We start from the raw sequence: 26,360 nt of genomic DNA on the forward strand, positions 1-26,360 counted from the left end.
AATAACAATAGAGGAAATAGAAGAAACCATCAAAAGATTACCAACTAAGAAAAGCCCAGGACCGGTGGGTATACAGCAGAGTTTTACAAAACCTTTAAAGAGGAACTAACACCAATACTTTTCAAGCTATTTCAGGAAATAGAAAAAGAGGGAGAACTTCCAAATTCATTCTACGAAGCCAACATCACCCTGATTCCGAAACCAGACAAAGACACTTCAAAGAAAGAAAACTACAGACCAATATCTCTAATGAACCTTGATGCAAAAATCCTCAATAAAATTCTGGCGAATCGGATTCAAATACACATCAAAAAAATTATACACCATGATCAAGTAGGATTCATCCATGGGATGCAAGGCTGGTTCAATATACGGAAATCAATTAATGTTATTCACCACATCAATAGACTTAAAAATAAGAACCATATGATCATCTCAATAGATGCAGAAAAAGCATTCGACAAAGTACAGCATCCCTTTATGTTCAAAACTCTAGAAAAATTAGGGATAACTGGATCATACCTCAACATTGTAAAAGCAATCTATGATAAGCCACAGGCCAGCATCATTCTGAATGGAGAAAAATTGAAGGCATTCCCTCTAAGATCTGGTACAAGACAGGGATGCCCTCTCTCACCACTTCTGTTCAACATAGTCCTCGAAACACTGGCCAGAGCAATTAGACGAAAGAAATTAAAGGCATAAAAATAGGAAAAGAAGAACTTAAATTATCACTATTTGCAGATGATATGATTCTATACCTAGCAGACCCAAAAGGGTCTACAAAGAAGCTATTAGAGCTAATAAATGAATTCAGCAAAGTGGCAGGATATAAGATCAACACACATAAATCAAAGGCATTCCTGTATATCAGCAACAAACCTTCTGAAACGGAAATGAGGACAACTACTCCATTCACAATATCCCCCCAAAAAATAAAATACTTGGGAATCAACCTAACAAAAGAGGTGAAAGATTTATACAATGAAAATTACAGAACCTTAAAGAAAGATATAGAAGAAGACCTTAGAAGATGGAAAAATATACCCTGCTCATGGATAGGCAGAACTAACATCATCAAAATGGCGATATTACCAAAAGTTCTCTATAAGTTCAATGCAATGCCAATCAAAATCCCAGCTGCATTTCTTGTAGAAATAGATAAAAGAATCATGAAATTCATATGGAATAATAAAAGACCCAGAATAGCAAAAACAATGCTAAGCAGGAAGTGTGAATCAGGCGGTATAGCGATACCAGACTTCAAACTATACTACAGAGCAATAGTTACAAAAACAGCATGGTACTGGTACCAAAACAGGCGGTGGACCAATGGTACAGAATAGAGGACACAGTAACCAATCCACAAAACTACAACTATCTTATATTTGATAAAGGGGCTCAAAGCATGCAATGGAGGAAGGATAGCATCTTCAACAAATGGTGTTGGGAAAACTGGAAATCCATCTGCATCAAAATGAATCTGAATCCCTATCTCTCGCCATGCACAAAAGTTAACTCAAAATGGATCAAGGAGCTTGATATTAAATCAGAGACACGGCATCTGATAGAAGAAAAAGTTGGCTATGATCTACATACTGTGGGATCAGGCTCCAAATTCCTCAATAGGACACCCATAACGCAAGAGTTAACAACTAGAATCAACAAATGGGACTTACTCAAACTAAAAAGTTTTTTTCTCAGCAAAAGAAACAATAAGAGAGATAAACAGGGAGCCTACATCCTGGGAACAAATCTTTACTCCACACACTTCAGATAGAGCCCTAATAACCAGAATATATAAAGAACTCAAAAAATTAGACAATAAGATAACAAATAACCCAATCAATAAATGGGCAAAGGACCTGAACAGACACTTCTCAGAGGAGGACATACAATTAATCAACAAGTACATGAAAAAATGCTCACCATCGCTAGCAGTCAAAGAAATGCAAATCAAAACCACCCTAAGATACCATCTCACTCCAGTAAGATTGGCAGCCATTAGGAAGTCAAACAACAATAAGTGCTGGAGAGGATGCGGGGAAAAGGGCACTCTTGTTCATTGCTGGTGGGACTGCAAATTGGTGCAGCCAATTTGGAAAGCAGTATGGAGATTTATTGGAAAGCTGGGAATGGAACCACCATTTGACCCAGCTATTCCCCTTCTCGGTCTATTCCCCAAAGACCTAATAAGAGCATGCTACAGGGACACTGCTACATCGATGTTCATAGCAGCACAATTCACGATAGCAAGATTGTGGAATCAGCCTAGATGCCCTTCAATAGATGAATGGATAAAAAAATGTGGCATTTATACACAATGGAGTATTACTCTGCATTAAAAAATGACAAAATCATAGAATTTGGAGGGAAATGGATGGCATTAGAGCAGATTATGCTAAGTGAAGCTAGTCAATCTTTAAAAAACAAATACCAAATGACTCCTTTGATATAAGGGGAGGAAACAAGGACAGGGTAGGGACGAAGAGCTTGAGACGAAGATTTACATTAAACAGGGTTGAGAGGTGGGAGGGAAAGGAAGTGAGAAGGGAAATCGCATGGTAATGGAAGGCGATCCTCAGGGTTATACAAAATGACATATAAGAGGAAAGGAGGGGTAAGACAAGATAATACAAATGGAAGAAATGATTTACAGTAGAAGGGGTAAAGAGAGAAAAGGGGAGGGGAGGGGAGGGGAGGGGAGGGGAGGGGAGGGGAGGGGGGATAGTAGAGAATAGGACAGACAGCAGAATACATCAGACACTAGAAAGGCAATATGTCAATCAATGGAAGGGTAACTGATGTGATACAGCAATCTGTATACGGGGTAAAATTGGGAGTTCATAACCCACTTGAATCAAACTGTGAAATATGATGTATTAAGAACTATGTAATGTTTTGAATGACCAACAATAAAAAAATAAAAAAATAAAAGAATATTATTTGTGGTAACAAGATGGAATTATTTTATATTTCCTAATTTTGATAAACGCCAAAATTCATGAGACTACTGTGGATTCTGCATAGTACTGAAATGCATGGTATTAGTTTTCTATGCTGCTATAACAAAATACCACAAACCTAATAGCTTTAGACAATTGCAATTTATGATCTTACAGTTCCATAAGTCACAAATCCAAGATCAGCTTCACTGGGCTAAAATTAAGGTGTCCTTAGGCTTTGTTCCTTCTGTAGGCTTTAGGGAAAATCCTTTTACTTGCTTTTTCCAGCTTCTAGAAGCTGCCTATATTCCTTGGTATGCACCCCTCTTCATTCTAAGTCAGCAATATCAAATTGAGTCCTATCATGACACCTTTCCCTCTGGGCATCTTATTCTCTTTTTTTTTGTTGTTGTTGTTCCATTGGAACTATCTAGAAGAATCCTCCCATCTTAATATCCTTAATTAAATATGCAAGCCATCTTTTAGTATGTAAGGTAACATATTCACAGGTTTTAGGGATTGGGACATGGAAAATCTTGGGGTATCATTACTCAGTTTAACATATATACCAAAATGCAGTTGTATTTCTTTTTTTTTTTTCTTTTCCATACTGGGGGTTGAACCCAGGGCCCTGTGCATGCCAGGCAAAACTCTACCAACTGAGCTACTATCCCAACCCTAGTTGTGTTCCTTTTTAAAGAAAACATTTTTTGTGTGTGCAGTATCAACATCTGGATGAACAAGCAAAACTATATGCAGATTTATTTTTAGAGCCTTAAATGAACCTTTTCACATTCATTTTTTAATAACAAATACAGGAGCATGATTTAGGCTCAATATTTTGTTATTGCATCAAAATCATCTCTTGGGGGTCTTAAGCCAGATTAAGACTATGCTTATGCTAGATTCTCTCTTCTCCATGGGGGTGGGGGGCTGTTCTGCAGGAGGGTGGAGAATCCTCCCTACCCCTCATAGCTCCCTGACCCCCTCTGCTTCTGGAAGCAGTCTGAATACCCATGCGCATCACAGTGTAGGCTGAGGACTGGACCAAAAGAGAAAGGGAGTGGTGTTATGAATTCTGCCACCCATGCTTATACTCTCTGGGACCTGGGAGACAGTGGGAAGAGTCCATGCATGGAACCACAGCACACCCAGGGAGGAAATGTAGGAAGAAAATGGAATTCTACTGCCTTCCTTCTGTTCCTAGAAAGTAACTAAGTAGGACCCCTGAAAGGTCAACCACGGAACTGTCGTTGGTTAGATGTCTATGAACTGCATTACACTTAGGATTGAATGTCAATGATAAACTTCCACAAAATTGATCATCTGTACTCAAAATAAGAGGAAGCCAAAGGAAGAGCGGGCATGTGACAGTAGGCATCCTGGGCAAAGGGGGTCAATATCCCTTGCCTTTTAACTAGTTCAATCTCCCTCTCCCTTCTTTCCCGTCTCCTTGAGTCATGATGTCTTATTCTTGTGTCTCCGGGCTCAACTTTTTTTTTTTTTTTTTTTTTTTTAACAGAGGCAGTTTGGTGGTGTAAATCCTGGGTGATTGTGAGGATTCAATAAGTTATTTTAAGTAATGCAGCTAGCACGGTGCCTGTTGGGGAGCATCACTGGATAAATTTTGACAGTAATTATCACTACCACAGTTTCCAAAGCTGGGACAGGATGTCTCCCAGCTCAACATAGTGAGCTCATTTCCAATTCAGTGGACAGAGGACTGCAAAGGGCAGGATCCTCCATTAAAATGACCTCATTATGAAATGTATGTTCATAAAAGAAAGGGAGGTAACCCAACTAAATCTCCCACTGGTGAAAAATGACAGGAATTCCCCAAACCCATTGACCCAGCCCACACAGTCATGCACAGGGACAATTTGGGGAACAGCTATCTAGATTTATTCTCAAGTTCAAGTTCAAGTCTTTCCAAAAGGAATCTATGGGCTGATGTAATATTACAGCAGTCCTCAGGGAAGCTTGCTTTAAACATCTGGTTGTAATAATTTGTAATTAGCATGTTCAGCACTTGGATGTTAATGACTGCTTTGAAAATACTTGGAGTTCAAATACCTGCTGTCTGACAAGAGACTTGCTCCCTCCCAGTTGTGATTCAGGGTTCACCAGCACTTTGGATGATGGCAGGGTGAACTTTAGAACACCCCCTAATCTACATTCTCATGTTTTTTGAATCCATGAAACCTGAAGAAGGGGAGTTTGCGACACACTGGCACCCCATCACAGTAGATTTTGGCTTTCTTTTAGAAGTGTGTGTGTTGTTGGTTTTTTTTAATTCACCCTTGTGATGAACAAGGTCATGCAGTGGGTTTGGGTTTGGTGGGGAGGGGGTCATGGTGGTATTCCTGCAAAGGAATAAATAAATGTCCCATTAATCCTGCCTGGTTTCAAGAGTGCCAACTGTGACAATTTAGACAACCCTCCTATGAGTACTTATGCCACAGAGGATCAAAATAAGGACCAAAGGGACGTCTTTACATAGGCTTTAGACACATATCCTGAGTGGCATTTGCATTTTTTCCCCCAAAGACCTTTCTAAACTCATGTCATAGACACTATGTCACTTTTAATATGCTTCTTGGAGACCAGACACAGTATACTGATTCTAGGTGGGGAAAAGCAAGGAGTAGGAAAGATCTTTGAGTCCATCTTACGTGGTTCCTGGGCATTCACCTCCAAAAACATTTCCTTATTCTCATTCATGAATTTGGACCACAGACGTTACTCTGGAAAGCAACCTAGATTTTTCTGGAGAAAATTATTTAAACTAGTGGCATAGGCTAGTGATTTTCTCTAAGAATTCCACATAGTGCCTGCTTATCCACTGTGTTGGGTTTGTCCCTTTCTTATTAAAGGGTTAACACTGCAAGTCACACTATAGTGTAAGAGTTTAAATTAACTCTCAGTGTCAAGTATGACATCTGGCAGAAGAGAGTGAGTATCTACTACCAAATGGCCCTTCTCTGGCTTTTCCCTCCCAGACTCCTTTGTGAATTCCTCTTTCTTCTCCTACTTCCTAAATATAGATATTCCCAAGCAGGGATCCAGCACGGCTCTCTTTCTTCCATTGTCTCTGAGAAGTCTCATCCTCTCTAGGTGTGTGATGGACTAGGCATGGTGGTGGGAGATTTCCATGCTTGTCAGTTGCCTAGGGCTACCACTATAAAATGAGGGGGGTGTAAGACAATAGAAATGTGTTCTACCACAGCCCTGTAGGCCAGAAGCCCCAAATTAAAGCATCAGCAAAGTTTGGCTCCTTTTAAAGGCTCTGCAGGGGGTATGTTCCATGCCTCTCTCTAGCTTCTTGTGCTTACCACACTCCTTAGGGCCCCTGGCTTACAACTTTGTCCCTTTAGTCTGTGCCTCCATGGTCACTTGCCATTGTCCCTGTATGTCTGTGTTGAAATTTCTCACTTATAAGGATACCAGTTATGGATTAGGGCATGCCCTAATCCAGTATGCTGATTTTTTTTTACACAATTACATTTGCAAAGACCCTATTCTCAAATCAAGTGACATCCACAGATTCTGGGTGGACAGGAATTTTTGCTGGACACTATTCACTCTGGTACACAAGGATTATCTTGTTTAATTCACAGCCACTTTATTAGCCCTATTTTATAGACAAAGAAACAGATTACTTCCAGATCTTCTTCTCCACTGGGTCCAACTGTTAATGGACATCTCCACTGAGCTGTTTGTTGTTCCAGAACTTCAAAGTCAGCGTTACAAATGCATCCTTGTCCCCCACCCCCCAAACTTTTTTTCTTTCCTTTCTCTCTCCTCCCTCCTTTCCTTCCTCCCTTTCTTCTTGTCTATAGCCTTACCACTCATCTGCCACCAAGTCAAAGACAACGGGGTACTTTTCCACCATCTATCCCCATACCCAGGCAGTCACCAAAACTATTATACCAGTGTCCTCAAGTTTGTAAATCTGTCATTCCTGTCCATTCCTCCGGCCTCTCTCATTTCCAGTCAGTGGTGGTCTCTCTGTGGGATGTCTCCTGCATGGTGGCTTTGAGGTGGTCGCACATTTTGAATGGCAGCTCAGGGCTGTAAAGATGTAGGTCTCCAGGAAGAGAACCAGGCACAGCTGTATCTCTCTGGGTCCTAACTTCGAGGTCACACACCATCACTTCCACCATCTGCTCCTACTCAAAGCAGTCACAAAGATCTCCACAGTTCATAAAGGGGGAGGGAGCCTAGAGTCTACGTCTTGATGGGCGGTGGTGAGGTTTTGGAAGATTGTGTGGGACTGGAAATACTGTTCTGTCCTTTCTTGGAAAATGGACTTGTACCACACATTTCCAGCAGGTCTTCTGCTCCACTCACATCCCACCACAATTCTTTTCCCCGCAAGGATGCCAGAGGGATCTTTCAAAAATGCAGATAGAATTGTGTCCCTCTCCTGGTATAGTTATTGGGTCTTGAGTGTCCCCGAAGGGCCATGTGTTAAGTCCTTCATCTGTAGGGATGGTGCTGGTGGGAGTCTCTAGGAGGCGGGGCCCTGTGGAGAGTCCTGCAGTCAGTGGAGGATGCCCTTAAAGGGGACTGTGGAAGCCCAGCTCCAGTCTCACTCCCTCTTTTGCTTCCTGGCCATGAGGTAAAAGATTTTGCACCACCAAGTTCCCCTGCCTTGCCACAGGCCCAGAGCAATGAGACTGCTGGCCATGAACTGGAACCTCCAGAACCGTGAGCCAAAACAAACCTCTTTTCTTTATAAGTTGATTGTCTCGGGTACTTCATTTTAGCGATGGAAAGTTAACACGATGCCTTCCTACCCACACCAAATGCCTAAATTCCTTAATAAGGTACTTTGTGACTGGAGTCACCCCTCCCTTAAAACTTTTCTCATACTATAGTCTTTGAGTGCTTCTCACCTCAACTAAAGGTCACTTGAAAGATTCCAGAAGGCACATTCTCTCTGGTCCATAGTCTTTGCCTCAAGCAGTGGGCTAGAGTACCCTCTTGACACCTGCTTCTCCCTCACTCCATAGAGTTTATCTATCCTGATTTCCACCCCATCCCTTTAACCAAATCATGCCCATTTTCCTATAGTTTCTTATATCCACCTCCATCGCAATCCTGCCCTTATTTTCTGTTAATTTTAAATAGATGGCTGCTACTTAATCATGAACTACTTCACTAAAGATATAATTACTTTATAATCTTATCAATAGAATTTTAAAAATAGTTTTAGGATTGGGCATGTAATTTAGTGGTAGGATACCTGCTTGACATGCATGAGACCCTGGATTTGATCCCCAGCACTACAAATAATAATAATAATAATAATAATAATAATAATAATAATAAAATAACTTCTTTGAAGTTGACATACAATAAATTGTACATATTTAAAAGTGTAAGTCTTGACATGTATACATATTACAATCAAGTAACAAACATATCCACAACTCTCCAAAATTTATTTTTGACCCTTTAAAATCTTTTACACTCATCCCTCCCTACTACTTACTCTCCTTAGGCAACCACTGATCTACTTTCCTACTAATCTGCTTTCTGTCACTATATTTTTTATTTTTTAGAATTTTATATAAATTGAAGCATATATTATGTATTCTTTTTCTTCTGGCTTTTTTCATTCAGAATAATTATTTTGAGATTCATCTATGTTATATATGCCAGTAATTTATTTCTTTTCTTTGCTGAGTACTATTCTACAATATGCAGACACTACATTCTTTTATCATTGTTGTTCATTTACCTGGATAGGAACATTTGTTTTCAATTTTTGGCTATTACAAAAAGTATCTTCTATAAATGTTTATGTACTACTCTTTGTATGGACAAAGGTCTTCGTTTCTCTTGGGTAAATAGGAATGGAATGGTTAGTAGGTTTATGTTGCAATAAACATGGTATATTACTGAATGGAATACAGTTGGTTTAACTTTCTAAAAAACTTTTTTCCAAAGAGGTTGAAAAATTTTACCTCCTCAACAGCAATGTATGAGACTTCTAATTCCTCTAGATCCTCTCCAACCCTTGGATGGTCAGTCTATAATTTTAATTATTCTAATAGCATATGATTGAATGTATTCCATGGTGGCTTTAATCTGCATTTTATTAATGACTAATAAGTTGAGCATATTTCTGAGTGTTATTTGTCATTCTTATGTATTTTTAGTTGAAATATCTGTTCAAATTTTTTGCCCATTTTAAAAATTGAATGCTTTGTTTTCTTACTACTGAGTTTTGAGACTTCTTTATCTATTCTCAATACAAGCTCTTTATCAGATGCTTGTTTTGCATATATTTTCTCTTTCTTTAGCCTACCCTTTAAATCTCTTAACATGTATTTACAGGAATAAAAAATTTCAAGTTTGACATTCATGAACATTCTTGTTCTTTCATGGATGAAGCTTCTGATGTTATATCTAAGAAATCTTTGATTAGCCCAAGATCAGAAAAGTTTTCTATTACATTTCCTCCATAAGCCTTACTGTGTTTTATCTGTCATGTCTTTTATGCATTTTGAGTTACCTTTTTAATATGATGTGAGGTACCTACTGAAGTTCATCTGTTTGTATATTAATATCCAATGGATTTAGCATCATATTGAAAAGAATAGATTCCCCCCCCCCTTATTGAATTGCTTCTGTACCTGGTTGAAAATCAGTTGTCCACATAGGTGTAAACCTATTTCTGGACAATATTCCATTCCATTGATTTATTTTTCTTTTTTCCCCATTGATTTATTTTTCTATTATGATGATGATACCACACTGTCTTGATTGCTGTAGCTTCAAAAGAAGTCCTGAAGTCAGGTAGTATTAGTCCTCTGACTTTATCAATCACCCCTTTTTCAAAGTCCTTTTGGCTATTTCATGTCTTTCATCTTTCCACATAAACTTTAAAATGAACTTATCAATTTTTCCAGAAATAGCTATTGAAATTTTGATTGGGATGATACTGATTCCATAAATCAATTTGAAGAGAACTAACATTGTAACAACATTGAGTCTTATAACCCATGAACTTGGCAGATCATCTCATAACTTGTGGTCTTTAGTCTACTATATTAAATAATTTTGTCTAAATCATTTAATAGTATTTATTGTATTGTAAGTGATATTATTATCAATTACATTTTTAAAAATATCAATTTTTAGCTGTTTCTAAAATATAGAGATACAATTAACCTTTGTATATCGAACACTAGAACCTTGACTACACTAATTTATTAGCTTCTCTGAAGGTTTTTTTTTGGGGGGGGGGTTTCAACAGATATTTTTTTGCATAGACAATTATATTGTCTGTGAAAAAAAATGGAATTTCACTCTTTTATTTCCATTCTGGGTGCCCTTTATCTGGTTTATTTGCCTTATTGCACTGGCTAGAACACCTAATAAATAATAAATAAACTGAATAATATCTCAATATCAGTCTTAGGGGAAAACTGCTCAGTCCTCACCATAATATATGACATTAGCTGTCAGTTTTTCATAGAATGTACTTTATTAGGTTGAGCAAGCTCCTTTCCTTTCTTAGCTTGCTGAAAGGTTTTTCTTTTCTTCTTAATCATGAATGGATGTTGCATGTTGTCAATTTTTTCTATTCTCTACGAAAATCATGACATATTTATTCGTAGTTTGTTAATATAGTTTAATCAGTTTCATTGATTAACTTTTGTGTAGTAATCTAGCCTCACATTCCTGAGGTAAATCCTGGTAAATCATGATGTATTATCCTTTTAGTATATTGTAGATTCAAGTTGCTGAAAATTTGTGTAGCCTTTCCGCTTCTCTGTCCACGTGGTGTATTGGTCTGAAGTTTTTTTGTGGTATCTTTTGTTTCGTTAGGTTGTCAGGCAATGCTGGCCTTACAGAATGAATTGTAGCCTTCAGTATGGATATCAGAGTGATGCTGGTTTTTGAAACATGTTGAGATCTCTTCTCTTCTTCCCAGTTTTCTGGCAGTACATTTAAGTTGGTGTTATTTCTTTATTAAATATTTAGTAGAATTTCCCAATGAAACGATCTGGGCCTGGAGTTTTTTTAAAATATTTTTTTAGTTGTTGATGGACCTTTATTTTATTCATTTATTTATATGTGGTGCTGAGAATCGAACCCTGTGCCTCACACATGTGAGGCAAATGCCCTACCACTGAGCTACAACCCCAGCCTGGAGTTTTCTTAATGAGAAGGTTAGCTACAAATTTCATGTCTTTGTTAGATGAAGGGATATGCATGTTATCTATTTCTACTTGTTTGGAAGATTATTTTTTCCTATTAAGGTGCTTCTTGGATCTGTGGGTTTATAGTTTTTATTAAATTTGGAATGTTTGCAGTAAATTATATTTTCAAATATTATTCTGTGTTCCACTCTCTCTTTTCTTCTTCAAGGTCTTTAATTGCATATACATTAGGTAGCACAAAGGTATCAAACAGTTCACTGATGTTGTTACGTTATAATTTTTTAATTTTCTGTTTTCTTTTGAGTAGTTTTTCATTCCATTTTCTTCAAATTCACTGATATTTTAGGTCCTTTTTACGCTTTCCATATCTCTACTTTTTGGACGTATGGAAACACAGTTTTTATACCTATTTCAGTGTCCTGCTAATTCTAACACCCATGTCAATTCTGGATTCATTTTAATTGATTGCTTTTTCTCCTCCTTCTGTGTTACATTTTCCTACTTCTTTGTGTGACTGGCAATTTTTTTATTAGATGCCAGGGATTGTGAATTTTACCATGCTGGTTGCTAGATATTTTTGTAGTCCTATAAATATTCTTAAGTTTTGTTCTGGGATGCAAATAAGTTACTTGGAAGCAATTGTAACTTTCTAGAACTTTCTTTTTAAGATTCATTAGGTGACACCAGAGCAGTGCTCATGTAGGGCTAATTACTCCTCAATACTAAGACCCTTTTGAGTAACCAGCACCCCACAAATCCTGAGGCCTTCTATGGCTGGTGAATACGGATGCGCTTACTCTTCCTTCGAATCCTAATCCTTTTGCTTGGTTATTTCCCCGAAGTCCTGGGTAGTTTCTTCTCACACATACACAGCCCAGCTGGACACCGGAGGGGACTTGCCACAGATCCCTGGAGTTCTTTGTCTTCTGTATTCTGTCCTGTGAATGCTAGACACTTCCATCCCTCAGACTGGCCACTCCATCCCTGCAAGTCAGTTAGCCCAAGTTCCGGTGGGTCTCCTCCTGGCACTGTGGCTTGAAAACTTCCCCAAGGCTTGAGCTGGGGCTGTAGTCCACTAGTTATCTCTTTTGTTTCAAGTTTCTCAGGGACCACTATCCTTGGCTGCTTAATTTCCAGTGACCTGAAAACTGTGGATTTGTGCATACTGGCCTTTGAGTTTTACTGTTGTTGCTTCAGGTTGAGAGTGGGTTCCGTTCCTACTCCTCCTTCTTGGTCAGAAGCAGCACTCTCTGCTCTCATTTTAAGGTACTCGTCGCCTTACCTGTCCTTCTGCTACCTGTACTGGGAGCTCTCAAAGACAAGATTGCGCTGTCCCTCCCAAAATCTGAAGGATTTAGCATCACCCCTTGTGCTTGTAAAGCCAATAAACATTGGTTAACTGAAGAATCAGACTCCAGCCAGCGCATCCACAGATGAATAAGAACAACCCCCCTGTCTTGAAGAGACTTAGACACCCCTGGGAAGACAAGCCAGGTCACCTCTTCTGTAAAACAGAGGGACAGAAAGCAGAGCCCAGCTGGGGAAGGGGCCAGACTCAGTCCTGGCTCAGATGCTCGTTTCATCAGCTGTTCATAGAAGCTCTGTCACAAAAAGGGTCTCTTCAAACCAGTTGGGCAGACTCTGGGTTAAATGGAATTCAAGGGGTGTCATAACCGCAGGAATTCTCAGTCTCTAATATGTTCTTGTGCATTGTGATTCTCTAAGAAGAGTAAAGTAAGCAGCGTTTCTCAAGCTGTTTTGATGACAGCCTTTCTCTGGTCTTACCGCATCTTGAAAGACTGGTATTTCTTGGAAAGAGTTTTGGGAAAAAAAAAAAAAAAAAAAAAAAAACTTCTTTACAGCATTATCAACAATGGTTGTCTAGTCTCTGCTTATATACATTTAATTTCCTTGTGTGATGCAGTCTATCACAATTCTGCCTTTGGATAACTTTGAGCAGAAGAACACTCTTCCCTGACTTTCTGTAATTCTTTTATTTATTTATTTTTGTTTATTTATTTTGGTAATAGGGATTCAACTCGGGAGCACTCAACCACTGAGGCACATCCCCAGCCCTATTTTGTATATTATTTAGAGACAGGGTCTCACTGAGTTGCTTAGCACCTTGCTTTTGCTGAAGCTGGTTTTGAATTCCTGATCCTCCTGCCTCAGCCTCCCGAGCTACTGGGTTACAGGCGTGTACCACCAAGCCAGGCCTAATTCTTTGATTTATAAAAGGGATGGTGCTGGGTTCTTTTAAACAGTAAGCTATTGTGCTGAGAGTACAAGTCAGCACACAAATCTTTGACTAATTATCTTTTAAAAGATCATATTATCACAAAGGCAAGGATATTCACAGTGGTTGAGTGTATTCGAATTCCATTTTTAGCACAAAAAAATTGTGATTTTGGGTTTTTTTTAGGAAAATCTTACATGAAACTTAATGTCAGAAGGGAACTTCTTTGGTTGAAAGAGGGGTGGGACCCTGTTTTCCTCTCACCCTCTCCCTAGTAATGAAGATGCTTAAGGCTCAAGGACCATGGTAAAACACTATGGGGAAGTCTGGAAATTACTAATTCAATTTATTCTTCTAGCTCTAAGTGAGAAAGTATTTATGTCATTTAGCTACATAGATAATGATCCTATTTTTAAATATTTCTGAAGATTTTCGAGGCCTGTTCCAACCTCTTTTCCTGGTATATAAATCCTTCTAAGAAGGGTGCTGTTCTTTATCTATAATCTAAAAACAACCCAGCATAGCTCAACCTCTTTTGCCCTTAGTCTGCTGTCAGAAAATCTTGAATTTCTGGTTCCCTGTTGGAAGATGCTAAATTTTCTGATGGAAAGAGTCAGTCTGGTTTTCTTCAGAGAGAGCATGGAGCGTTGTCTCTTGGAATTGGGCCTGGCCTCTGTTAACCCCACAACCTCTGTCAGTTCAGACTGAGTCCTTCCATTCCAGCCTTCCAAGAGTGTGCTCCCTCTGAGGGAGAAAGAAGAAAATACTCAGATAGGTCACAAGGAGGGTGGTAGGCGTCCTGGTCACAGTGGGGAGCTATCCTGAACCTGCTGGGTGGAGCCCGTGCTGGGCTCCTGGGTGTCCCAAAGCTTCGCATTTACCCAGAGACAAGACTAGGACTCCCCAAGTTTAATTAAAAACAGGAGGGTCCTGTTAGGCCTCTCACTGACATTGCTAAAAATAAAGTGGAGAAATAGCCTGGTTTCTTCATGGTTTAATCCCATTAAATTTGGGGGTGGGGGATGGTGAACAGGGAAACTGGAGCTAATAAAAAAAATATGATTTGCTTCAGATTGCTGTCTGGGGTTGTGTCTTTTTAATTTTTTCTCTCCCTTCTGTGGAATCCCAGATTTTGAATTTCTCTAACAATCAGGTCATTGATGCTGTGGAAGGGAGCACAGAGATAATCCCCCAAGTCGTGGTCTTACACGACGATCGTCCAGTACCTCACTCTGGACACCACCTCGACTCATCCCCTCAGCTCCCTTCTGACTTCTCTGGAACCACCCACATCACGGACTTGGTTTTGTGAACAGTCCACTCATCTCTAGGGATGACTTGATACACATTAAAGAGAAAAGTCTTGAGTGCCACGAAAAAGCCACCTGGGAACATGAGCCTCTTATGGAGATCTTGCTTCTTCCTCAATCCCGGTTGCACTCCACCCTGGGTGTCCCCGAGCCCAGCAGGCAAAGCAGCCCTCAAGTCAGTCTGCTCATTCCCATGGGGCAGGCGGCAGGAGGGAGAGCTGATTGTTGTGTTTTACACTAACCTGTTCTCAGTCTCTGTACCGGCTCCACTCCTTCAGCCTAGGATTGAGAGACCAAGACTGACCCACTCTGTTGCGTGTGAGAGTCCCCTTTTCTATCCACGCTCATGTGTTTGCTTGGTCTTTAAAGCATCTGATCAACCAAGAATATCAAGGGAATCTGGACAGGGTGGAGCATGCCTATAATCCCAGCAACTCAAAGGGCTGAGGCAGGAGGATCACGAATTCAAATCCAGCTTCAGCAACTTAGCAAGGTCCTAAGCAACTCAGGAGACCCCGTCTCTTAAAACAATATGAAAAAGATCTGGGGATGTGGCTCAGTGGTTAAGTGCCCCTGAGTTCACTCTCCAGTAAAAAAAAAAAAAAGAATACAAGAATGTTAGTGAATGACTTCTAGATTAGTGCTAGTTGGCTTTGCATCAGAATCCTAAGAAAGGGTGTTTCATGAGCCCCAACCCTAGGGGCTGAAAGTTCTACAGTGTCCCAGACCAGTGGGTTTTACTCGATGCTGGGAGGTCCAGAGGCAACTAGGGGACGGCTTTTATGACTGCTCTTAAAGCCTTGCTGGAATGACCACGCCCATTTCAACAGAGCTCCCGAAAGGGGCATTTTGGGGTTGCAGTAGGGTATCTGCAAGTCCTTTTCCAGAAGCAGGTGACATATAAAAGGAGAGGGACCACATCCATCTTGTTGACTATTGCATCCCCACCACAAGCACAGAGCAGACAAGACACAATTGTGGAACAATTTTGAATGACCATTTCTTAAATTCTCTGAACATGATTTCTTGAAAAAAAAAAAAAAGAGGGTATAGAGGCAGAATTGGAAAGTGGAAAATCAAATTTAATACCAATTCTACCATTTTGTTGCCGGCAGGAGAAATATATTCCTTATCCTGGTCTAGGAGGCCACGTTGCCTGTCCCCACCTGCTCTTACACATCCTGTGGTCTTCCTGCCATTCCCACCCTGAGCTTCCAAAGTCTTTCTCTCTGCCCTTTACCTCTTTAACCCCATGATTTCTTCATCTCTTTTTTCAATCATCAGTCCTCAGGGAAGCTGTCCTAACCCTCTGCCAAGGCCCAATCCCCATTACACTTACAAGATTACACACCTTCCTCGGTAGCACTCAACAGTGGCCTTACATTTATTTCTCTGGTCATTTTAATATTGCCTGTCATCCTTATTTAACAGTAAGTTCCCATGAGGGCAAAGACTGGGGGAATCATCCATAGTATCTGGTATATAATAGTTTCTCAGGAAGCATTTGATGAATGAGTGAATGGATAGAATGAACTAGGAGTGGAGGGTTTTATAACCTGGGGTCTATGGATGAGCTTCCAAATTCAAAAGCCCCTGAAATCACCTGCAGTGGTGTAAGATTTCTAAGTGGAGGCCATAGCTTTTGACAGATTAGGAATCCGAGTTTTACATGAATACGCTAGTTATGCACAAGAAGGAGGAGAAAAAGAAAAAAGGATGGGAACGAAAAATATGAAAGGATAAAGGGAGAACTTTATAAAAGGGGAGTAGAACTGAGAGGAGACATAAGAGAAGGTGATGGAGTGGATCAGCTATCCCTGAACAAATTCTCTGCACTTAGCCTGACTCTGTGTGCGACCCAGTATTAAGCACCATCAGGGATCTGAGGAGTAGTTGTCCCTGATTTCACTGTCACATCTAAAAAGAGAATATTCTAGCTAATTACAGTTTAGGGTAAGTTGAATGAAGGATTCCCAAAGAGGTGATACAGAGCCATTTTCTTGTATAGTGGAAGAGAGATTACAGGTAGCAATAGAAGGAAGGATGATTATAGAGGGCTTCCTGGAGGAGGGTCACATGTCCATCTGCCCCCAACACTTGAGCAGGATATCAAGGAGGAGGGGAGAGAAGGAGGTAAGCTTCAGATGAGGGAAGAGTATAAATAATGCCACTGATCCAGGAGAACAAGGTGTGTGTGACGGTGGACTCAATGGCTTTGTGGAATATCTGAGCTGGGAGTTGCCCTCTTGGGCCAATCATGGATAAGTGATAACTACAAGGAGCCAGTGAGATGATCCTAGAGGCTAGAACAGACTTCAGAAGGAGCAACTTAGGCCCAAAGAAGGCTGAGGATGGGTAATCACACAGCCCCTGCCCCCCGCAAGACTTCTGGCAAATATAAACTCGTCCTGTCTGTACATGCTCCTCCCTCTTCACCTCCAGCCCTCCTGAAGTGGGTCAGCTCTCGCCCAGTAGAGGCTGTGCTCATGTGGCCTGGTGAGCACCCATGTCTAGGTTCTGTTCTGCTGTTGTTAATCTAACATTCCTGGGCTTATGAACTCACAAAATACGCAAATGGTGTGAGTTTGAAATCCATGTGTGTCACTGATTCCCCTTTGCCCAGGTCGGAAATTACAGAAAAGATTTCCATTTAGCAAAGAAAGCTTTTGCAAGGTGACAAGACCTCAGGACATTTGCTGGTGTGGGGACACTTGTGCTTTCTACTGCTCTTACTGAATATTCAGCTGGCCCTGCAGATTTCAGAGCCTCTGTGTCTCCACTTGATAAAAGAGCTCTATCTCAGTGGTCTTTCCTGGAATTAGGTGTCCCAAGCAGTTTGGCACATGGTGCTATGGCCCTAGTACAGATGGTCACATAGACCTGGGACAGAGGGGACAGCAAGGTCCAGGAGAAGGACAGAGTATGGCTCACCTTTTTGCCTCCAGAGACACTTCAATGAGCACTTCTTGGGAAAGCTGACTGACTGCGTTTAGCAATGACGCCCATCACCCCCAGAGAGGGCTGTGCATGACCTTCAAGAGCACTCACTGTGGGGGCAGCACTAGAGGTCAGTAAGGGATTTGGGTAGGTTTAAGACAGACTCAGAGCCAGGCACAGTGACAAACACTGATAATCCTGCTACTCAAGAGGCTGAGGCAGGAGGATCGAAAGTTCGAGGCCAGCCTGGGCAACATAATAAGAAAAGGGCTGAGGATGTAGCTCAGTGGTAGAACACCCTGGGTTCAATCCCCAGTACTGAGAGAGAGAGAGAGAGAGAGAGAGAGAGAGAGAGAGAGAGAGAGAGAGAGAAACAGGGACTCAGAAGCCTGACCTGAGGGATCAGGTTAGGGATGAAATCAGCCCAGGGGTCAGTACTATGGTTGAGTCCATCTTTCGTTCTTATCTTATTGACTGAGATTGGAGTATCTGATTGTTGGTCCAGAATATTTCAGGGATTTCAGGCCCAGTTGATCCCAGAGAAGTTTAACCTCGAGTGTCCCCTTTTGCTCCCACATTTCCCAAATGGAGATTACCTTCACTTAGCTGCTTTTTTTCTGATCTCTCCAGCTGCCCTGCTGTGCCCAGAGCTTGAGAACTTTCTGGAATCTCCTGCTTCTCCCTGGCAAATCTGTTTTTTTTAAGTTTTTTTTCCCCCAGATCTAAGGTGCTCAAAGTGAATCTGAGCATCAAAGTCATGACCTGGGGATAAAAAACAATGAATTTATATTATTCTTCCTAAATAAAAACTATATTTGATAACTGAGGCCTTCCAGGCCCTTCTGAGTAGCCTGGAGAGGTCACAGGTGGTGGGGACACAGTTTCAGTAGTAATTACAAAACTCTTTTGGTAGAATCCTCTACTGCTCATCAGATTTCATAGCTGTGCTGAGTCTATCTCTGAACTGAAATCGGACAAGTATTTTGATCCCAAACCCTGAAGGCAGATTGTTTCCATGTCAGAGCTCCCTGTGAAGTGGCACGCCCTCTCTCCACAGAAAAGCTCTCTTCACCGTGGCTGATTTTAGGACTGTCAGCAAAAGAGTCTCTGCAAAAGAGTCCAATATAGATAAACTTCCTATTTTCGTGTTGCCCTGTTTTACTTGGCCACTGGCAGGGAAGATACCAGCACTGGACACCCCCTTACTAGTTTTGCACAACATAGCGGTATAGTACTTTGTAGAAATGTAGAAATGTGCAAACAAGGCCTCTGGCCTTGAGCTGGGCTTCACAGAGATGTCTACATTTTTTTTTAAATAAGTTTTTTTTTTTTTTTTTTTTTTTTTTTTAGAGAGAGAGAGAGAATTTTTTTTTTAATATTTATTTTTTAGTTTTTGGCGGACACAACATCTTTGTTTGTATGTGGTGCTAAGGCTAAGGATTGAACCCGGGCCGCACGCATGCCAGGCGAGCGCACTACCGCTTGAGCCACATCCCCAGCCCGAGATGTCTACATTTTTAAGATAAGTTATCAATTGGCCTCCATGGTAATAGCTGGCAGGCGGAGGAAAGAAAGGGGAGAAGAAGCTCTCCCCTTCTCAGATATTGTCCTTGAAGAGTTAACTTGCCCAGAACAGTGAAAGAAAAAGCTGCTTTTATGTGAACTTCTGCAGACTGGGAACTTCTGAGCCCCTCCCCTTACATGCTGGGTATAAAATTTGAAACTCCCTGAACTCGGAGTTCAGGGGATTAATTGATTACAGCAAACGCTGTGCCCTCTGAACCTGGCTGCAGCCAAATAAAACTGTTTCCTGCTATCTTTGGGGCCTTGCCTCGTGTGTCCCTACAACACCTGGAAGCTTACCGGGAAGGAATTTGAGATCAGGGTCACATACTACAGTGGGGAGGAGCATCAGGATGGATTGGGAGAGACTGAGAATATCTGTCTGGGAGAAGACTGTCAGGTGTCTGTCATGTAGTCTCCTGAGGCCTAGGAGGAGACTATAGTAGCCCCACTTGTCTTTGCCACCTGGGGAATATCTTCTGCAGCTTCTCTCTTCAAGATGAGGCCTGAGCACAGTGGCATCTGCTCCCATCAGCATGGAAGCTGACAAGGACAAAACTTTAGCTCTGTCCCCTTTTCCCAACCCCACTCACAGATCCTGCATTTACAGAAGAGTCCCAGGGAATTCAAACGCACATTAACATTTCAGACACAGCAGTTGTGGGCCCTCCTGCCAGTTGTCATTAATGAGGGTCTTGCTGGAGGAGAGAAAGCTCTATTGGCGTGGCTTCTATTAGTGAATATCCATGGTGCCCTGTGATAAGTCAGCAGGGACAGGACAAGCTCCACCGGCCCCTGGAGAACCTTCCCTTCACTCTAGTATTTGGGAGGGTTACCAGGAAGGCTACTGTGTGCCGAGCTGTGTTTCAATTTTACCACCATGTCACTTCTGTCCCCAGGCAATCTACAAGATGGTCTCCTCTGTAATGAAAATGCCTGAAGATGAGTCAACTCCTGAGAAAAGGACAGAAAAGATCTTCCGCCAGATGGACACCAACAGAGATGGTAGGAGGCTGGGCTGCGTGGCTTTGCTCTGGTCAGGGCTGCGGGTGGAGTCCAGGTGGGGAAATGTGGCTCAAGGACCTGGCCCAATGCCTTTCATAAGAGTAGCTCATCCCAAAAGTCCCTGGAGGAGGACCAGGGTGGCCACCAGAGAGCTGGTCCCACTTTGAGGGGAAATGCTTTATTTCTAGGCCCTTCTGCTCTTTTTCTATGTCATGCTACATGCCCCCGCCCCCGCCGCCCCCCAACAAGATCAGATGGGTCTTGTAGAACAGCAATAGAAGGACCCAACAAATCACTGTTAGCAAGACCAGTGCTCAGGACAGGCCTTGGCCTCCATAGATTGGATTCCTCCAGGCCAGGGTGTCAGAATGCAGAGAGGGATTGTTATCACACCCAGACCCCAGCAGCTTTCACCCAAGTCTGGCTTTATTGGGGTCTCCTGTACATGCTCTAAGAGACAAGTGGACTCTCTCAGGAGTTGGGGTGGGGTGGAGGCCTTAGGGTGACCAGCAGGTTCCCACCTGAGGTTGTCACCTAAAATTGAAACCCAAGTGGATGCAAAACAAAGGGACATGAAAAGGGAAGATTGTATTTCAAACTCAAGAACAGACAAGATATATTAGGTACCAAGTTGCCAAACAGAGTATGAGAGGCCCCAGTAAATAAATTTGGATCAGTAAGAAGTGACTTTTTCAGTATAAGCATGCCTACATTCAATATTTGGGACATATTGATCCTAAGAAACTGCTTGCTGTTAACCTGAAATTCCAAGTTATCTGGACATCCTTCTTTTATTTGTCAAAGTTGGCAGTGCTATTTAGATGCAATACCCAAGTTTCAAGTGCTAACTGAGCTCAGGGCCTGGTCTATCATAAGCTGTGTGGCACTTGCTATTATTACCAGCTCACTTGTTCTGCTAGGAGTGCTCAGCAATTCTTGTCAGCAATGTGAAAATGCACTTGTACATCCTGTGTGTCGCTGATGTGTACAACAGAAGGCTTTGTGGTGGGGCGGGCCTCTTCATAAGCTCACGCCTGGGGCACCGGCAGCCTGAGAAACTGGGTTTGTGTGGGGCAGGCCAATCTGTTTGCTTTGTTTCCTCCACAAAGTTGCCAATGCATCCTCTTACATCCTATTCCCCCATGTGCCTTGATTTACAGTAAATAGTTTGATATGCAAAGATGGAACAGACATGGGATTGTTTTAATAGCTAATGAATTTGCTAGGGTTAAGCTGCAGGTTTTGCTGGTACTCCTGGGAACTCAGTGGCCTTGAGATGCAGTCTTCTAGATGCAGTATTCTCTTTAGAGAAAGGCTAAAAGATGGGAGAAGGACAAAATACCCCAGGATCAGGCCCTCCCCACATGTTGGTGACAGGCAGTGAATTAGTGTCTCCCCGTTGAGTTGCTACCATGAGATCCAAGGGCCCTGATTGTTCCACATTCCTACAACACAGCTTACAGAAGGTGCTGTGCCCGCTCCAGGGAAAGATTTAAATTTAAAAAAGAAAAAAGTGGGGATGGAGAGCAGTGGAGGGAAAGAGGAAGAAGGAGGGGCCTATCAGATAGTGGTCAGAAGAATCTCAGGAGACCCAGGAGACTCAGGGCTTTACCTTAGATCCCCAGGACCGGGGCAACCTGCCCACTTCCCACCTGGAACAGAGCAGGTGCAGAGTTCTGGTGGAAGCTCTTTGTATCTCACCCAGGCCTTTGACTTAGGGAAAATTTGGGTCCACAGACAAGTTAGCCCTTTAGTCAGTCTTGAAGTGCAGAGTCAATGCCAAAAAAGCTGGATGCTCATGTTGAATCTAGTGTTCCCCAGCTAACTTGTGGTCCCCAGGGCCTACCTTTGAGAGATTCCCAAGAGTTCAAGTGACTGCTCCTGTTTCCTTTCCCTGATATCTTTGGAAGCCAGAGAAAGTCATTGCCATTTTAACTAGTGCTTGGACAGGGACACAGCTACTAAAGCTGGCTGCACACAAAGTTTAGAGGGGAACTAACTGCTTATGTATTAACAGTCAGTCAATCCAATCAATGAGTCCCCACCTTTCTCCATCAGGGAGAAACAGCAGGTTTGCAAGATAATAACTAGGTTCTGGTGAGGAATGGGGGTGGCTGAGAGGAAGACATGTTTGTTGATTTGTGTTGGGAGGAACAGGACTCCCGTATGTAGTGCCCTTTGCTGCCTGTGTTTGGAACAAGTTGAGAAATTTAAAGAAGAGCAATAACTGAAGCCAAAGGGTAAGAACTCCAATGGAGGAAGTATATTAGGGTGAGACCAAGGGTATATCAGCAAAACCTACAGGCTGAATGGAACCAGACCCACCCAGTGCCTGTCCTTGGAAGAACAAACAGAATAAGTCTCTAGGGGAACTCTGTCCAAGAAAAGGAGGGCAAGGCCAAGCAGAAATGTCCAGTAGTTTCCCCTGCCCCAGCCCCAGATTTACAAGTCAAATGAGTCACTTCACTCCCAGGGGCACAGTAGGCTAAGAAGAAAGGATATGCAGAAATGCCAGCGATATGGGAAAGCATTGCCCCCAGCCCCACACCCTCTTCCTTGCAGCAAAAGAGGGGCCCTCCTGGAAGAGAATTCAGGACACACACTAGCTTCTGCAGGAAGAAAAGGGATACTGGAGGAAAAGGGGACCCCAGATTCCCTCCTCTAGCTCATAAGAGATCACCTTCTGCCTGGAACACACCACTTTATTCATTTGTGATTGGAAAGAACCAATCATGTCCAGGGCCTCTCTACACGCCAGGGGACCTATGTATGCCCAGTGGTCTGAAGGACCCAGAAGGCTCCCAGTAACCTTGTGGGGACAGCCTTGGTGCTGCGAGAGCCCAGCTTCTTCCCATAAAGGTGTGAGGCATTCATTCTACAAATACTAAGTGGGCCTTTCAAGGTAATAGAGATGGAAGAGCCAGGGCAGGGACCGGATCAGGAGATCCGCTACCCTCTCCCCAGCCCTAGGCCAAGGTGGGCAGGAGGTGGTTTATCAAGAACTGCTGTGCTAGGGCTGGCAATGCCACTGTGAACCAGGCAGCAGAGTCCCCGCCTTGTAGGTCTCACATTGAAAAGACAGTGTCCTGGGCTCTACCCTGGGCCACGGGCAGGTGAGCAATTGCTGCCACCAACATGCTGTGGGGAAGTGTGAACTCAGGCGCCTGCCACCAGCTGCCACTCAGTTCGTCCCTTCTCTTACTTCCTAGGAAAGCTCTCCCTGGAAGAGTTCATCCGAGGGGCCAAAAGCGACCCGTCCATCGTGCGCCTCCTGCAGTGCGACCCGAGCAGCGCCGGCCAGTTCTGAGCCCAGCACCCCACGATTTGTAGAGCTGCTTGCGTTCCCTTTTTGATTCTTCTTTTTAAGTTTTTTTTTTTTTTGCCAAAAAATTATCAATGGTGATGCTGTCCCCTGTGCAGTCAGATGCACCTTCCTCCGTGATGCCTTCGCCTTCTGCTTCATTCATCGTGGACGCTTCGTGGGAATGCCCAGAGCCCCAGTGTGCGTGTGGATAGCATGAGCAGACTTCGTGGTGTTCCTTGTTTAATGACTTTCTAATCTTTTTTATTATTTTTTTTCTTCTGATTCTAATGTTTCTGTTTAAAACCCAAGACTGGGGCGGGGGGGCAAGAGAAGGGGATCTGATTAAGTCCAGTGATTCCACTACAAGCTTCCAGGGGCTGGGTTTGAAAGACAGAGCTCTCCACCTGGGTCTGTTGTCACACGTGCCCTTGGGGCAATGGATGGCACCAGACGCTGGATTCCCCAAGAACAAGTTACCCTCTGGGGTGAGGCTACTAAAGGGAGCTGGGACATCCTCTAGGAGGCCCACTCTGCCCTCCGCCCCAGCAGGCTGTAGTTTCTAAGCTGTGAACATTTCAAGGTCAATTCATAGAGAAGAAAAAAGATGGCTCAGCTATTTTTTTCACAGGTTTACACTGGTTGAGCTAATGTGAGTTTCTTTGGAAATCAAACACAGATGGCAACAGTCCAAAACCAGACCCATCTTGTTGCCTATTGTGATTTTAAAAAAGAAAGAAAAAGAAAAAAAAAAGACTGCTGTATATAAAATACTGGGATTGCAAACCAAATTAAGTGTTTTGCCTTGTAAATGCATGTTTAGTGAGCACTAATACAATCTTATTACAGAAGACTGTTTTTAGTAGCTTATTGTGAGTAAGCCAACTATGATGAATGTCTACGTTGTCTTGTTTCAAAGTCAGATCTGTCTTTGCACAAATGTACCAATCAACAAGTATATTTTGTATATTCCATAAAAGTCCAAGGTAACCATGACGAGGGCCCAACTTTGATTCAGAATGCTTTTCCAGAGTCACAGTGACTGGAGAACAGAAGCAGGGCAGGTTCGAGAGGGTCATGTCCTGGGGACACCAGGAGGTTAATACTTTTGAGAGGGGCCATGCTAGTGGTTTGCTGGCTGAGCTCAGCAGCTCATGGGCAGCATGAGATTGGAGGTACTGCTCTTTTCTGAGCAGATGACTGTTTGGAGACTTGGGAACAGTAGCCTAGGTTCTTGGGACTTCCCAATGGTTTAGCCACTATCCTCCTTAGGGAGCCATTAGGAATGCTCACTTTTTTTTTTTTTTTTTTTTTTTTTTTGCCCGTTCAAAGAGTCTGAGGGGGACAGTCATTTAATTCATTGTAAGAAGGCCCATGCAAGTGTGGCCATAGTGTCCAAGGCCCTGCTAACAGTATTTTCCATCACTGTATTATTTGAATGCAGATTTCTCTTTCCAGAAGTGACAACATACATTTGAGTTGCTCTTTGGGCGTCACCTCATGCACACTAATTTTAATGGAAGATTAAGAGGGAAAATCTCCCGTCACTGGAAAGTCACACTAGCAGCAGTTGGGTGGCATGGGATGGAGGAGGGGCTGAACACTCCAGGATACAGAGGGGACCTGTCCCAAATGACGGCAGAGAGGTCCCCAGGGAATCTGTCTGCTGCCAAACCACTTCCTGTAAAAGAGGAACCACAGAAAAACAAACATAACTTGGAGGAAAATGCTACTGGGCGCCTTCTAACCTCCAGGTTCCTGTGTCTGAGTTGAATCTATTCTAATTAGTATCAAAAATCCCAATTTGTGGGGTAGACACAAAAACCACCTTTAGAGGGTAAAATTGTGAGACCTGGAATCAGTAGCCTTAATCTTCCTCTGAGGATCCATTCTTCATATTCTATGCCAAGACTTGCCAAATTCCTCCATGGGCCAAGTGGTAACATCTGTTTCTGTAAAATAGGGAATTAACCTAATTTCTGGAGTGCAGAGGGGAAAGAGGGTCCAGCACGCTCCACCTGGAGTGTTTGGGAGTTGCATCCCACTTTTTCCTGCTGTAGATTGAAGACAGGATTCCTCCTTTCAGTTCCCTTTTGATAAGTGGAGTCAGTTAAGGTTGGAGCAACCTGCCTGGGCTCTGCCCTAGGTCATGACATGTGGAACCAGACTCATTCTGTTCCCTAGAATGAAGCTGGGGTGAGGAACAGAGAAGGCCTCCAGCTGTTCAGGAAGAAAGAGAGCCAGACACATGACTGATGGACACTACTGGCCTCAGAAGGTACTGAGATGGCCCGGGTGCTGCCCAGCCACTGACCCACACTGACTCTTCTCCAGGCTGTTTCTCTCCTTCTCCTCCTCCAGGAAGGCCTTGGCAGGTGGAATCCAACGCACTCAAGTTCAGCCAAGGGACTGCACAGCCCCCAGAGGGCTGAATGCCTGAAGGCCTCTCTCACTTCTGTACTGGGTTGTTCATTGTCTTTGCTGTTTTCAGGACTCTGGAAATGGAGTCTGTTCTGTCCCAAGTAAAACCAGACTGTGGTGTGCAAGGGATCGGAATAAAATGACTTATGACCTGAAGGATGCTACGGAATGTTTGACTGTTCATACGTTGCTTAGGTTAGAGAAGGGGTGCTGCTGTGGGTGCTGTCCCATCCCAGTGATGTGTTCAGGGAGACTGTCCAGGAAGATTATATATATAAAATCATGAATCATCAATCATTTGGAGCAGCCCCTTTATCACTTGACTTTGTGTAACTCTTGCCTGGCATTAAAGCATGTTAATTATTTAATATGATTGCTTGGAACATGGAACATGAGGTTTTCCTGACTACCCTGCTGCCCTAGCCTGAATTTATACTTAGAGAGGTTCCAGGTTTGAATTTTGGT

The 26,360-nt window shown here is 42.6% G+C and overlaps 1 protein-coding gene across 3 annotated transcripts in view; it reads left to right on the forward strand.

Annotated features, from left to right (window-relative positions):
- The window catches only part of Ncald (neurocalcin delta), a 400,581-nt gene extending 374,542 nt beyond the window's left edge, over positions 1 to 26,039 (forward strand). For all 3 annotated transcript variants that reach the window (XM_026384930.2, XM_077800667.1, XM_077800668.1), the window contains 2 exons: positions 20,068 to 20,173; positions 23,383 to 26,039. In XM_026384930.2, the coding sequence (XP_026240715.1) occupies positions 20,068 to 20,173; positions 23,383 to 23,480 (204 nt within the window). In that variant the 3' untranslated portion in view covers positions 23,481 to 26,039. The remainder of the gene's footprint in view (positions 1 to 20,067; positions 20,174 to 23,382) is intronic.
- The last annotated feature ends 321 nt before the right edge of the window (positions 26,040 to 26,360 follow it).

The sequence above is a fragment of the Urocitellus parryii genome, chromosome 7 (assembly GCF_045843805.1).
Source record: "Urocitellus parryii isolate mUroPar1 chromosome 7, mUroPar1.hap1, whole genome shotgun sequence".
Taxonomy (NCBI): domain Eukaryota; kingdom Metazoa; phylum Chordata; class Mammalia; order Rodentia; family Sciuridae; genus Urocitellus; species Urocitellus parryii.